This window comes from Ovis canadensis, chromosome X, assembly GCF_042477335.2.
Source record: "Ovis canadensis isolate MfBH-ARS-UI-01 breed Bighorn chromosome X, ARS-UI_OviCan_v2, whole genome shotgun sequence".
In the NCBI taxonomy this organism is placed as follows: Eukaryota; Metazoa; Chordata; class Mammalia; order Artiodactyla; family Bovidae; genus Ovis; species Ovis canadensis.
Genome location: NC_091727.1, coordinates 19,211,744 through 19,224,732, shown reverse-complemented (window position 1 = coordinate 19,224,732; position 12,989 = coordinate 19,211,744). Strand labels below are relative to the sequence as shown.

The 12,989-nt window shown below is 46.2% G+C and overlaps 1 protein-coding gene across 6 annotated transcripts in view; it reads left to right on the top strand.

Moving 5' to 3' along the window:
• Positions 1-12,989, top strand: part of SH3KBP1 (SH3 domain containing kinase binding protein 1) — a 335,566-nt gene that overhangs the window by 314,159 nt on the left and 8,418 nt on the right. For all 6 annotated transcript variants that reach the window (XM_070291401.1, XM_070291398.1, XM_070291396.1 and 3 more), the window contains 2 exons: positions 7,833-7,942; positions 11,462-11,590. In XM_070291401.1, coding sequence (XP_070147502.1) covers positions 7,833-7,942; positions 11,462-11,590 — 239 coding nt within the window. The remainder of the gene's footprint in view (positions 1-7,832; positions 7,943-11,461; positions 11,591-12,989) is intronic.

Genomic DNA, 12,989 nt, shown 5'->3' with positions numbered 1-12,989 from the left:
GCGAGCAATTTTTAACAGAATGCAAAAGTGAAGCGTTACATCCCCCCTCCCCCACGTTGCTGGCTATGGATGCACGTGAAGCTCTTTACTTCTCTGTGCTAGACTTCAGGAAGATGTACCCTACCCCCTTCCCAGATCCCTTCTGCTGATCTCAATTAGGTCACCAGACTGTCACTGCTAATTTCATCTTCTACCTGTCTCTCGTATTAGCTAGCAGAATTTGTAATTATGTCTGTACAATCCTGTCTCTCTCCAGAGGCTCTGAGCTCCATGGGGTGGGGTGCATGGCTGTTTCGTTCATCACTGCATGCCGCCCCCCACCCCACCCCTATGCCTAGCCCAGAGCCTGGCTCACAAGTTTCACTTAGGGACTGAGCACATACGAGAAGAAATAGCACGATGTAAGGGCACGCTAGAGGTCTTCATTGTTACTAGCCCCATGTGACTATTTAAATTTAATTTAAATCATTGCACTTAGCCGTGTTCTGTGTGCTCAGTCAGCCACAAGGGGCTAGTGGTACCATATTGGATAGTGCAGATATAGCCAGTTTCCATCTTCCCAGCAAGCTTTAATGGATAGTACTGATATAAAGTGATTGTCCTTTTATTTTCAAAACTTTCCCTGTGTTTGGCACACAGTAGTTACGTAACAAATGTTTAAGTGAATGAGTAAACAAACTTTATCTCCCTCTTTTATTCTTGAGCTACAAGTTTCCATATAAAAGTTACTCCACACTGAATAGACCAACATTCTCCCTTAACTTGCCTCACACCTTGTATTTCTTGCCAGAGATTTCTTTAAAGAAGCCAGCCCCCTTTTCAGTCCTTTTAAGAGCACATTTAAATAAAATAGAACAAAGGCAGCTTCTTTTCAGAGCACACACACAAATTACATGTCCTGGCATCTTGCTCTTGATGGAGGAACAATTCTCAGAATTCACTATCAGTTGAATGAGAAGGAAGGTCCAATAGGAACACTGCTGCCTGTCCAGTGCTCTGTAATGGAAAGAATGTCACCAGCGTGAATCTAAGAGTGCACCCTGCCACTTTCTGACTGTGACCTTGATAATGTTGTCTCACCTGTGACCTCCCTGTCTCATTTATGGAATAGAGTAGCCTGCTTGGCATGGGTTTTTGGGAGGGCTGGATGAGCACACTCTCATGAAGGGTGGAGTAGTAGGGTGGCTGACCGGTAGCTCATGTTTGTTTACTCCTAGCCGCCTGTATCTTGAAAACTTCACCCTGGTTAATAAATGAAAACAAAACAGTGAATCTGCTATATCCATACACATTTTGGAGGGCTTATTTTCCCACAGAATCTAATCATTGCTTAAATGAGAATTTTTCAGTTGGTGACTCAGCTGATGCGGGAGTTCACTGACCCCTCATCACAGGCCTATCTTTGCAGTCTGCACAGATTTTTCACATGTGTCAAAGGATTTCCATGCAGGGTGAGATTTCCTCCTGACCAGACTACCTTGAGATGCTTCTTCCTTGTAGAGAATATACCTGCGGCCCTGTGGGTTTAGAGTTTTCTCATCTTAAATTTTAAAGAAAGAAAAATCTTGGTTGTGGCTTGGTTTTCTTTTTTTAAAAGATTTAGCCTTGCTCTTAAATCTCTGCTCCCAGATCCCACAGCTCCATCATTGGCGTCTGAAAACAAAATTCTACCTGCGTGATCTGAAAGGGTTTTCACATAATCTCTCATTTATTAAAGAATAACTGTGCAGAGCTGATGGCTCAGATAACTGTCTCCTTTTTTTTTGCCTTGTGGGAAAACCAAAGCCCAGAAAGGTTGTTTGTTCATTTATTCAATAATCATTTACTGAACACTCACTGCAAGCCAGGTATGGTGCTAGGCCTGGGAAAAACAGAGGTAGAAGCCATGGCTTCTTCCTTGGCTGGTGAGGGAGGGAGATAGGCCAACAGAGACTGTTAGTTCAGGGTGCTGAACATTGACATTGGAGTGATGAGTTTCTAGGGAGAACTCAGGTCAGTTTAGAGCGCAGTATGGATTCTTGGAAGAGATCTTAGTTGCCAAGCCAAGCCTTGATGGCCCCAGGGGAAGGGAGGAGAGGAGAGGGGAGGAGAGAAGAGAAAGTCACCTGAGGGACAGAGGTGCATCAGCCACATGAAGGCACCAGGATTTCGTTGGCACTCAGGAAGGACTTGAAGCAGCAAAGGGGCATACTCAGATCTTCCCTTTACACATCTCCCTCTGGCAGCAGCTTGTGGGATGGTACAGGACTTAGAGTGAGAAATTCATTTCCATGGTTCCACGCAAGAAGTTCCTGCAGCTTTAATGGTCCTTGACAGGACATGCAGGGATGGTGTGGTTTCCAGAGATATTGGGAGGGAGCAATGCTGCCAAGCTTCAGATGTAGGAAACTTCTACTCCAGGACTCATTCTCGAGTCCAGAGCAGCGAACTACAGTAAATAAACAGAGCCACGTAGGAGCTCACAAACATTTCCTTTGGTGCCACTGGCCCGCCTCAGGCTGTTGACTCTCCTCCATGTTTTCAGTGGGTGTGTTTCAGGTCGCCTGTGGTCACTGGTACCATCCCTCCCATCAATGGAAAATGAGCCCACATTTTCTAATTGAACTAAATAGGTGTGACTGAAACTTATGGAAAACGGGCAACTCCTTGTGCCGTGAAGAGTCCAAAGGCATTTATTTCCAAGCCAACTTCATGTCCAGCATGAATTATCCCCGTATGTCTGCAGAAGGTTCGTCTTCCAAGTATCAGAAAAGCTCAGGGCCTCTCATCCTTATGAAACTAACTTTTAAAAAAAATACCCCACATTTGCCAGTTCCAGAGTTTTGGATTGGCTTATGGGCATTAAAACCAATTTTTATTAAGAGGAAAAATTCCTAGCCAGGCTGAGAAAGCTCATATCAGGTTTCAGCCTGATTCATTTCAAAACCACCATGAAAATTGGGACATTTTCTTCACACCACAATGGGTTAGTCATGGAAATTCTGCCTTAATCTCAGCTGCCCCGGCCACAGTCATGAGAGCACGCTCTGTGCCACTGAAAATTTATGTTACACTGCTGAAGAGCTGCCCCCTCCACTGTCCGAAAGCAGAAGTGAATTGAAGTTCAAGGTCTGAGGTTCCCTTTTCAACAAGTGACCTCATCTTTGGTGCATCTTCTTCTTTCTGGCACTTTGGTTTTGTTTGTTATTTCCCCAGAATGCTTTTTACGAGCTCCAACTGTAGAAAGTTCCACATAACTGAGTCTGTGTGAGAAGGTTAAGAGTGCGGCTCCCCTGCAGGCCTCGGCCCTGCTTGTATTGTGGAGTGACAGAGACGAGGTGCTCCTCTGGGCCATCTGTCGCGGGGATGCTGACTGAGGCTGCTGGCTGAGTGGCCAGGCTTCAGCTTGTGCGGGACTTTTTTAGTGCAGACCTCAGCCAGTGAAACAGCATGGATGGGCCAGCTGGGCTGTCTCTGCAGCCCTGGCACCAAAGGCTGCCCACCACAGCCTCCCTGACCAAGCTGCTCCTCGTAGCCCACCAACAGCCCCCACTCTATAAGCTGCATGCCTATAATCAGAGTTCTTTCTTGAGAGTCAGTTCATCCGTGGGCTTGCTCGTGTGTTCCTTCATTCACCAGACAGCCAACGTGTCTGCCCCAGGAAGGCGCTGAGTGTGAGGGCATGAAGACAGGTCCCTGCCCTCCCGGGGCTCACCGTCATGTGCTGCACACAGACCAGCCCTCTGAGTCATTTGGAAAGTGTGATTTAGGACAGACCACTGTCTCACACGGCGTCAAACTCTCAACTCCCCCAGGGCCTTCATTCTTTCAGCGGGCTCAGGAGGGTGGGTCGGAAGCACAGATGGAGTCCAACAGAAAATTCCTGGGTGCTGCCTGGCCTGCACACCAGGGGATGTTCTGGGTCTGTTGTAAGGGGGGGCCCGAGGCCACCCCCCCAACTCCCCTTGTCCCCTCTCCTGCCCCACTCTGCATGCTGGGCTCCTCGAGTGCCTCTCTCATCCCAGCTGCCACATTTCTGACTTGTCACCTCTGTGACCACTTTGGTTACCACCTGATCACCTCTGTTGCCCACCCACCAGGTCAGCAGGGGGCCCACCCTGTGAGGAGCCTGACTTCCGATGCCTCACTGGACCCTGGAACCTCTGCTACCCCCCTGGTGGCCCTTGGCCCAGTGCCCTCTGCTCTCCTCCGCTTGCTCAAGTCCTGACTCACCCCCTACCCTGCCCCCCGCTGCTGCTACTAACATCCTAATAAACCTGGGGAGACGGGGAGCCCGCCTGGCCTAGACTGAAACCCCAGACTAACCCAGTCAGTCCCACGGTGGGAGCCAGGCAGGAGCCTTTTTATTAATTGTCCAGGTGGCTCTTCTCCGCAGTCAAGGTGGAGAACCAGAGTCAGCAGACCTTTGATTGTTCTTTCACGGCTTCAGCCTGCTCCAGTGTTGCCTCCTGAGCTGGCTTCAGTGTCCAGGATGGAGCCTGTCTAGGAGATGTCTAGGTGGTAGCTCTCAGGTCCTGGCAGCGCCCGGCCAAGGCCCTCAGTGCTGGCTTGTTTACTGCAACCTTTGCGACCCTCTTCTTCGCCTCCTTCCCTCCTGGCTCTGCTCAGCATTTGCTCCACATCCCCGCCCCCCCCACCGCCAGGCTTTCTGTGCCCTGCAAGTGCCTTGTGCCCTCCATACCCCACCTCCACCCTTCTGCCAGCAGACCTCCCTGCCCTGGGCCTTAATCCCTTCCTCTAGGGCCCAGCTGAGGAGCTGCCCAGAGAACCTGCTAAATTCACTGGATGTAGGGTGTATGCAAAGATGTTTGTGCAGCACTCCTCCTTAATAAAACAACAACAGAGAGAGAGGAAATGATTTGAAAACTAATTACCCATTGGTAAGGAATTGATTCAGTAAATCATGAACTGCAGTGCAGTGGAAGATTCTACAACAATCAAAATAGACACATGGAATATAATGTTTAGTGAAATAAGCAGAATGCATTACTACATGTAGTGTGAACTAGGCAGTCTATTTATAGAAAAAAGCCTGAAGGGAAAGCTACCAAAATACTAAAAGTGTTGTCTCAGCACGGTAAGGTTATAGTTGACTTTGTTTTGTTGTTATCATTTTATGGCTTTGAAAAATTATACACTGTGCACATATTCCATTTATAATTGGAGAAAACAACAATTAAAAAAATTAATTCAGATATTAGTGTCAGATGATGGCTTTTGGCACCAATCCAAGTGTGTAATTGGTAATTTCAATTTTAGACAACATGGAGCTGGTAGAAGTGAGTCCTGGGGTGGGGACTGAAGGGGAATCTTTTAGGAAAGTAAGATTCTCTTAAAGGTAAGGCCCCTGAGAGGGTGAGGCCAGTGAACAGGCTCTAGAGGGACCCACCCCAATCTCCACAGAGCTGGCTGGTGAGTGGGGGCCCTTTTCAGAAGCCTCTCTGTGGCCCCGGGTGCTGATCAGCTCCTCATTGGCCTCAGAGCACCGCTGATGCTTTTCTGGTGCTGTCTCTGCAGAGTTAGCCTTTGGTTATAGTTGCTTTGCCCTGATAAGATGAGTTCATGTTGAGTAATTATTCATTCACCAGGTGCTGGAATAAAGTCATGTCATCTAATCCCAGGGGTAATGTAATGGTTTGTCCTGACCAGTGAGTTGTGCTTGATTTTGCATATTCCACTCAAGGAAGTAGTTTGCAGACAGCACCTGCCTGTTCATTAATAGAATAAAGCTGTCACACGGCCAGACTGCTTATGGTACCCATCAACAAAGGAGCACTCCCCAAAATAAGGAGGGGAAAAAAACACACATCGTTTTTATCTTTTCTGTCCCGAGCCAGCATATTTGCAGTTGTGGCAGTTTAAGATGCTTTCAGTTGCAAAGAAAGAATATCTGACTAAAATTAGCTGACGTAAGGGGAGGGGGAGTTTATTTCACATGGTGAGAAGTCAGGACACTGTCATTTCAGGGTTGTCGAGTGGCTCCTTGAGGTGATCAGTCACCCAAGCTTTTTCTGTTTTTCTGCTCTGCTGTCCTGAAGATCTCCAAGAGCATCTCCCTCATGGTTCATAAAAAGAGTGTACTAGTCATTTGTGCAATGGCAGGACAAGCACAGGAAGGGACTTCCCTGGCGATCCAGTGGTTAAGACTCTATGCTTCCAGTGCAGGGGGCGTGGGTTCAACCCTTGGTCAGGGACTGAGGTCCCAAATGTTGTGGGGTATGGGCAAAAGAAAAAAAGAAGTGATGGGAAGAGACTAGAAACATGCCAGGTACACTGGTGGCTGGTGGTGGAGCCAGGATTTGAGCCCAAACAGCTTAGCTCAAAATCCATGCCTGTCTTAGTCCACCAGACCTGCCATGACAGAACTTAAGCAGCAGACATCTATTTCTCACAGTTCTGGAGGCAGTGAAGGCCAAGATGATAGCACTAGCAGATGCTGTGTCTGTTGAGTCCCCTCCTCCCAGTTCACGGACTCTGTCTTGTCACTGTGTCTTCAAATGGCAGCGGGATAAGTGGGTCCTGGTGTCTTTCTCTTCTTAGAAGGACATCAAGCCTATCCACAACTCCAGGCATCCTATTCTTGCACAACAGCTCCCCAAGTAGGAAAGAAGAGGAAGTTTAGAGGCAGAGAGGAAATCTCCCCCAGAGGCTGTTCGTGGACTTCCTTTCCTTTCTCAGTGACCCAAATTGGGCTCCACGGCCACCTCTAAACCAATCGCAGGCCATGAGGAGCAGGATTGCCATCACCAGATTAGTCCAAACAAGCTTCTGCTGGGCACATTGTCGTAAAACAAAACTGGGGCTCTGTTGGGAGAACAGGGATGGTTTGGGAAGGCAGTGTCAGGCATGGCTGATGAAGCATGGTCTCCTGGTCAGGAAGAGGGGGCGTGGTCCCACTCACCAGCAGCAATGAGTCTCAAGGTTGGTCCCTTTCTGCCAGCCATCCCTTTGTCCATCACACACAGATCTACACTTGGTTTGTAAATCCCCAGAACTCTGTAGAACCAGGCCACCCCTTTTGCCTGATCTGGTTGAAGGAGGTGACAAAGTAAAGGCAGTGATGATCTGACTGAATGATGTGCCGTTCATCTGAGACATCAGTCCTCGAGATGGGGGTGCCCCGAGGACAGGCTCATTTCTACCAGGCTCACTGGGTTTGCCTTGGTGTCCAGCTCTGTGTGGGGCACAGAGTCGTTGCTCAGTCATCATGGAGAGATCGAGTGAGCAGACTGGTGACTGAAGATGATATTGTCTCCGCTGAGCGATGCTTCTGGGAACAGACTGGTATGGGGCTCTGTGAGTCATCTGAGGGAACAGAAGCTTGCTGTCTGTTTCCAGGCAGTTAAGAGTCTAACAGTAGGGTGATGGTCCAGCCAGAGGACAAGGTTGCCATTGCTTGTCTTCTGGAATCAACAACCAGCGTTCACTTGCCCAGGGATGTGGTACCTTGTGATGAGTTCTTATTGTATTACAACTACATGAATGTTGTATCTATCAAAATGGACTTGGCTTTGCGGAAGAAAGAGGAGTCCTCCTTTATTTCTCTTTCTGTAGCTTTTGAAGATTTATGAATATGGCTATTGAAGAGGGGGAGAAAAATCATGACTCTCTTTCCTCCATGTTAGCTTGTTAAACTGAGGCGGAAATGATTCTTTCATTCAATTTGAATCACACTGATGAGGTGACCAAAGATGTAAAACAACCTTCATAAATGATGAAGTATAAAGCAGACATAAAGGATGATTATTAAGGAAAAGACATGCTTGCAGCATAAGAACCTTCCCTTACTCCTACTGATGCACTTTAAAAAATCTGTTGTCCTTTCGTTTTAGACCTAGAAGGTTTTGACTCCGTGGTATCATCTACTGAGAAACTCAGTCACCCAACCACAAGCAGACCAAAAGCCACAGGGAGGCGACCTCCATCCCAGTCTCTGACATCCGTAAGTGTCTCCTCGCTTCCCGAGGCTGGAAAGCAGGAGAGATTGGGGCCTCTGGCCAAGGGCTGTGCTGCGAGTGGCTGACTGGAGGACCCTCTGGGAGAGGGAGGTCTATGAGCTACACTGCTGGCTGGAAGCAATTGGAGAGTCTTCTGGAGTCAGGCAGTGCTTCCTTCTTTTAGTTCTTTGAGCATCTGCCAGTGAGGTGGGGACTCCCTCGTGCCACTCTCCTCCTCTGTCCGTCCACGGATTTTTGTTTGAACCTGAAGTGAAATTGGTAAGAGGAAAAAAATGTCATGTTTTCTGATGGGAAAGGAGAGTAAGGCTGGTTTGGCCTATGAACAAAAGAGAACTTTTGGGGGAAGAAAGGGTAAGCAGCTCTCCAGTGCTTGGCAGTGGCCCAGCATTTTTCTCTCAAAGCCCTGTCCTCAGCACCCTTGCACGGAACCCCACATAGACCTTTAGGAGATGGGTTTCAAACGTACCAGGCACCTGACCATGCAGGAGAGAACAGTCAGAACACTCCAGATAACCCAAAGAAGTTTTTGTTTGGGTCATTTTGAATAACTTTCTTATTCAAAACCTATAATGCATTATTGTACCACATTTGAAGCACAAAAAGGGTGAAGAAAAAAGTAAGTTCCCTATAGTCTTGTTCCCAAGAGCTAAGACCTGTTCACCTCCTGCTGTGTATCTTGCACTTCTTCAAAATAGGCCCACACAAAATATATGGCTTTGGAAGTTGCTTTCCCCTTCCGCTGTGCACCTTCTCCCCATCATTGCATGCCCTCCCATCACGCCACAGTGAATGTGGCTGCCCCCCGTGCTCTAGCCTGGGAATACGTGGGCGTTTATCTAGCCAGTGCAGTATCACTGGACATGTATGTTTCCATTCATCCTAAACACTGAAGTGAAGGTCACTGTAGAAAAATCGTGATGCTTCTGCAAGCAGCATATGTATGTCTGTATGTGTGTGGGTCTGTCTGTCTCTATATATTGAGTTGCCTTGTCCTTGCTGGGACTGTGGAACTAAAGCCTTCAACTCAGATACCAAAGAATTAACCTTTCTCAGGTTTCTCAGGATGCTTTCTAATGATCCCACCTAAGGAGTGGTCATTTAGAAGAAAAAGAATGCCACTTCCTTTGGACCTCGTCTCTCATATCCACTGAGTCTGGAAGTGTGGATTGAGTGGTCCTGTTTTTCCTCATTGTAGGAAGCATATCTAACTGTGTAGTGCCATCTTTGGGGAAGAAAGGCTTGAAAACGTGGCTTACTTTTTCACTATTACAGAGAGCACTGTGTCAGCACCACCTTCCTTCCCTCTTAGCTTTCCACACCCTCCTCAAACATTTCATGAACACACAGACTATTTAATTGCTTCTTAGTATCTCTGTATTTAAATATTTCATTCTGCTGCTGCTGCTGCTGCTGCTAAGTCGCTTCAGTCGTGTCCAACTTCGTGCGACCCCATAGACGGCAGCCCACCAGGCTCCCCCGTCCCTGGGATTCTCCAGGCTACCTCTGATATATTCTCTATGCATCCTTCATCATTTTTGTTTTCTGTCCAAATTCTTCTCAACTTTTCAAGATCTAGAGGACCCTGAGGTATCAGAACAGAATTAAATACAGAGAAGTTTGAGTTTCCACCCGCCCTCCTCCCCGCACCACACTCTTGGTCCCTACAGCCTGTGTCTGGGGGTTCGGATACATTTGGGGGAGACTGAGTAAAGGCATGTCATCTTCACCCCGCCTTTAGATAACATGTTTGTTCATTCACTCATTCCACAAATATTGATGGTTATCTGCTGTGGGCTCAGCTCTGCTCCAGGTACCAAGGCTATGACTGGGAATGAGATAAATATGGTCCCTGTCTGCAGAAAGCTTATGAAATAGTGGCTCGAACTTTGACATATTATATGAAACAATTTTATTTGTGGACTTAAAGCAGCAGGATACATTTGTGCTTTAAAGAAGTACAATTGCTGTGGTCTTTCCCTTCATTCCTGTCCATTCCTGTTTACCCTTCTTCCCATTAGCACTTTCCCATTAGTTTTTTCATAGCAAAATGGGACTACTGGGTATGAACATATTCCTAAAAGGCAATTGGAGGGAATGATGGAGGAAATACATTAGTCATGTCTCTGTAGCCTGGGGCCTCTCAACCTAGTGTGAGCTTTTTATTGAATTCAAAGAGCCAACATTGATTGACAGCTCATGAATCATAGGTTATATAGGAGGAAACTGGCTTTTTGAATAAAATCTGAAAATAAGAGGCATTATAAGGTAGTTAAGCTTATAGTAAAAGAAAGCTTGGTTGGGGGGGATGTAGGTAATTGGATTCTCAGATTAACTGAAGATTAACAAACAAGACCTTTTCATTTTAAAACATTGCTTAAACATTCCCTCAATGTAATGCGTAGTAAGTAGAGTAAACAGAAGAAACTGAATAGTATTTATAGGTCTGATTTTTCTATAATGGAGCCACACGGTGACCCTGAACATGGCTATTCTTCCCACTGCAGAGGTGGAAGGCGCAGAGGCAAGGCTGAATAGGAGCTCAGCCAGCAACATCTCTGGAAGATTCCTCCTTGCCACAGGAACTCTTCTTTTTCTTTGCTTTGTCCTAAAATAAGGAAATTCTAACATAGTCATCTTCTTTGACGAGGTGATTCCAGTGAATTGGTTTTTATTCATCCAGCTTTTTCAATCTTCACAGCAAGGCAGAAAGGGTAGGAGTGTTTCCTCATATTTCACCAAGAGATGCTGCCATTCTGTAAATACACCTTAGCAAAGATGGAATCCAGAATGGATAATGATCGTCCATGGCCCTGAGGGCAGCGTTTTAGCAGCAGGTAGCAGATTAGACATGAGTGTGGTGTGCTGGCAGGCAGGGCGGTTCTCTGGGGCCGCAGATAACACTGCTCACTGGACTGTAGGGCTGCTGATCCCTTACTCCCAGAGATGGTTTCCTCTCAGACAAGTCCTTTTAGGCACTTCACTATGCAACAGATTCAGTGGTTCTGAGAAAGGATCAGGAGGGAAGGGAGGAGAGGCGGGTTAGAGGCAGCTTCCTCTCAACCTGAATGTCCTTCCCCACTGGACTGTCCACCCTGTGAGAGCAGGGACCGTGTCTGGCATGTCCCTGTCAAGTTCAGTACCAAGCTGAGTGCTTGGCACATTGTAGCAAATGTTTACAAAAAAGAGAGGGTCTCTTAGGGATGGAGGGAGCTGGAAAAGATAGATGGATAGGTGGATGCTTGCACAGATGAAATGACCAACAGCCATCAGTGGAAAGATCCCATAGAAAGAAAGATCTCTGGTCAAGGAAATCGTCTTAGTCCCAGTTCTGCCCCTCTCTCTAGCACACAGACAATAGCACACTTTCTGCCTGGCATTATAATAAAGAGACAAACAAAATATAAGTGTCGAGTGCTTTCAAAAGTGTACTGCATTATGTTAACAAAAGCTATGTCAGCTAAGGTATAACTCTGACAAAAGCATTTTCTTTTGGCTTTATCCAGTCTTCCCTTTCAAGCCCTGACATCTTTGACTCCCCAAGTCCTGAAGAAGACAAAGAAGAACACGTTTCGCTTGCACACAGAGGAGTGGACGCATCCAAGAAAACGTCAAAGACTGTTACCATATCCCAAGTGAGTGGCTAGCTGTGGCGAGGGTATCCTGACAGCACAGGACCCCTGCCTTTTCGTGTCTGCTCTGATGATGCATTATAAACCAAACAAAGAGAAACAGATGCCTTAGTCATGTGGAGCTGCTGAAACAAAGTGCCGCAGATTGGGTGACATAGAAACAACAGAAATCGGTCTCTCCCATTTCTGGAGGCTGGCTGCCCGAGATCAGGATGCTGGCGTGGTTAGGTTCTGCTGAGAGATCTCTTCAGGAGTGCAGACTGATGACTACGCTTTGTATCTTCATATGGAAGAAAGAGGGTGAGAGAGCTCTTTGGGGTCCCTTTTAGAAGGGCAACAACCCAGTCATGAGAGCTCCACCTTCATGTCCTAATTGCCTTCCAGATATCCCCTGTCCCAATACCATCCCAAGGGGAGTTGGGGTTTTCACATAGGAACTTTGGGAAGACACATTCAGTCCATTACAATACACAGCACAAATTTTTTGTCATTCTTTGGTGACAGTGATGACTTTGGTCATCAAAATTCCTAAGGAATGTTACGGTCTCCAAAACTGAGCATAATCCCATGTTTTCTCTTATGGCTTGATCCCCTTTTCATACCAGCAACCACACACACGTGCACACACACATATTTCCTCACACACCATCACCATCACAACAACCAAAACAGTTTTACAAAGATTACATGAAATACGTTAAATACTGTGCCCTCTGCCTACAGATTGTGACTTTTATGTTCAAAACTGGTGGTGTCACAAATTACAATTGGCAGTTCATGAATTTGAATAACTAATGGGATTTCTTACATAAAAGCTTATCTGGATTGATTTATTAGGATAAATTTATAGTCTAAAAAATTTTAATTTCACTGCATGCCCAGGGATGGTATAGCTCTTTTATTATTGGCTTATGAGAAACAAAGAACACATTGTTTAGCAACTGTGTGTGGCTTCTAGAGGTTATCCTAAACAAGTTCCGTTCATCCTGTGATTGTGAGGTATGATTTTAAAATGTCATGTTCTCATGCTGAGAGAAGCTGGTCAATTGAAGTTATTTTCGGTAAACATTAGCAACTACTTTCTGTCTAAAAACAGAAAGCAGAAGTCATTTTTAAGGCACTCACAGCAGGAATTAACACAAAGAAATCAAAGGTGGTGTGAAATTTTCCTTCTCATAGATTTACGGATTGACATGTATAGATTTTCTTAAAAAGTTGATATAGTCAGCAAAAATATAATCCTATAAAGCAGATCAATTGTAATATTCACAAAACTGAAGCAGTCTGCCTTTATAAAAGGATTCCATTTGTAGAAATTGGATTTAGATCCATTTTTTCTGGTGACCAGGAATGCCTAGAGTTGCCCTCTGTCCCACATCTCTGTAGCGACATCTACTGGTGG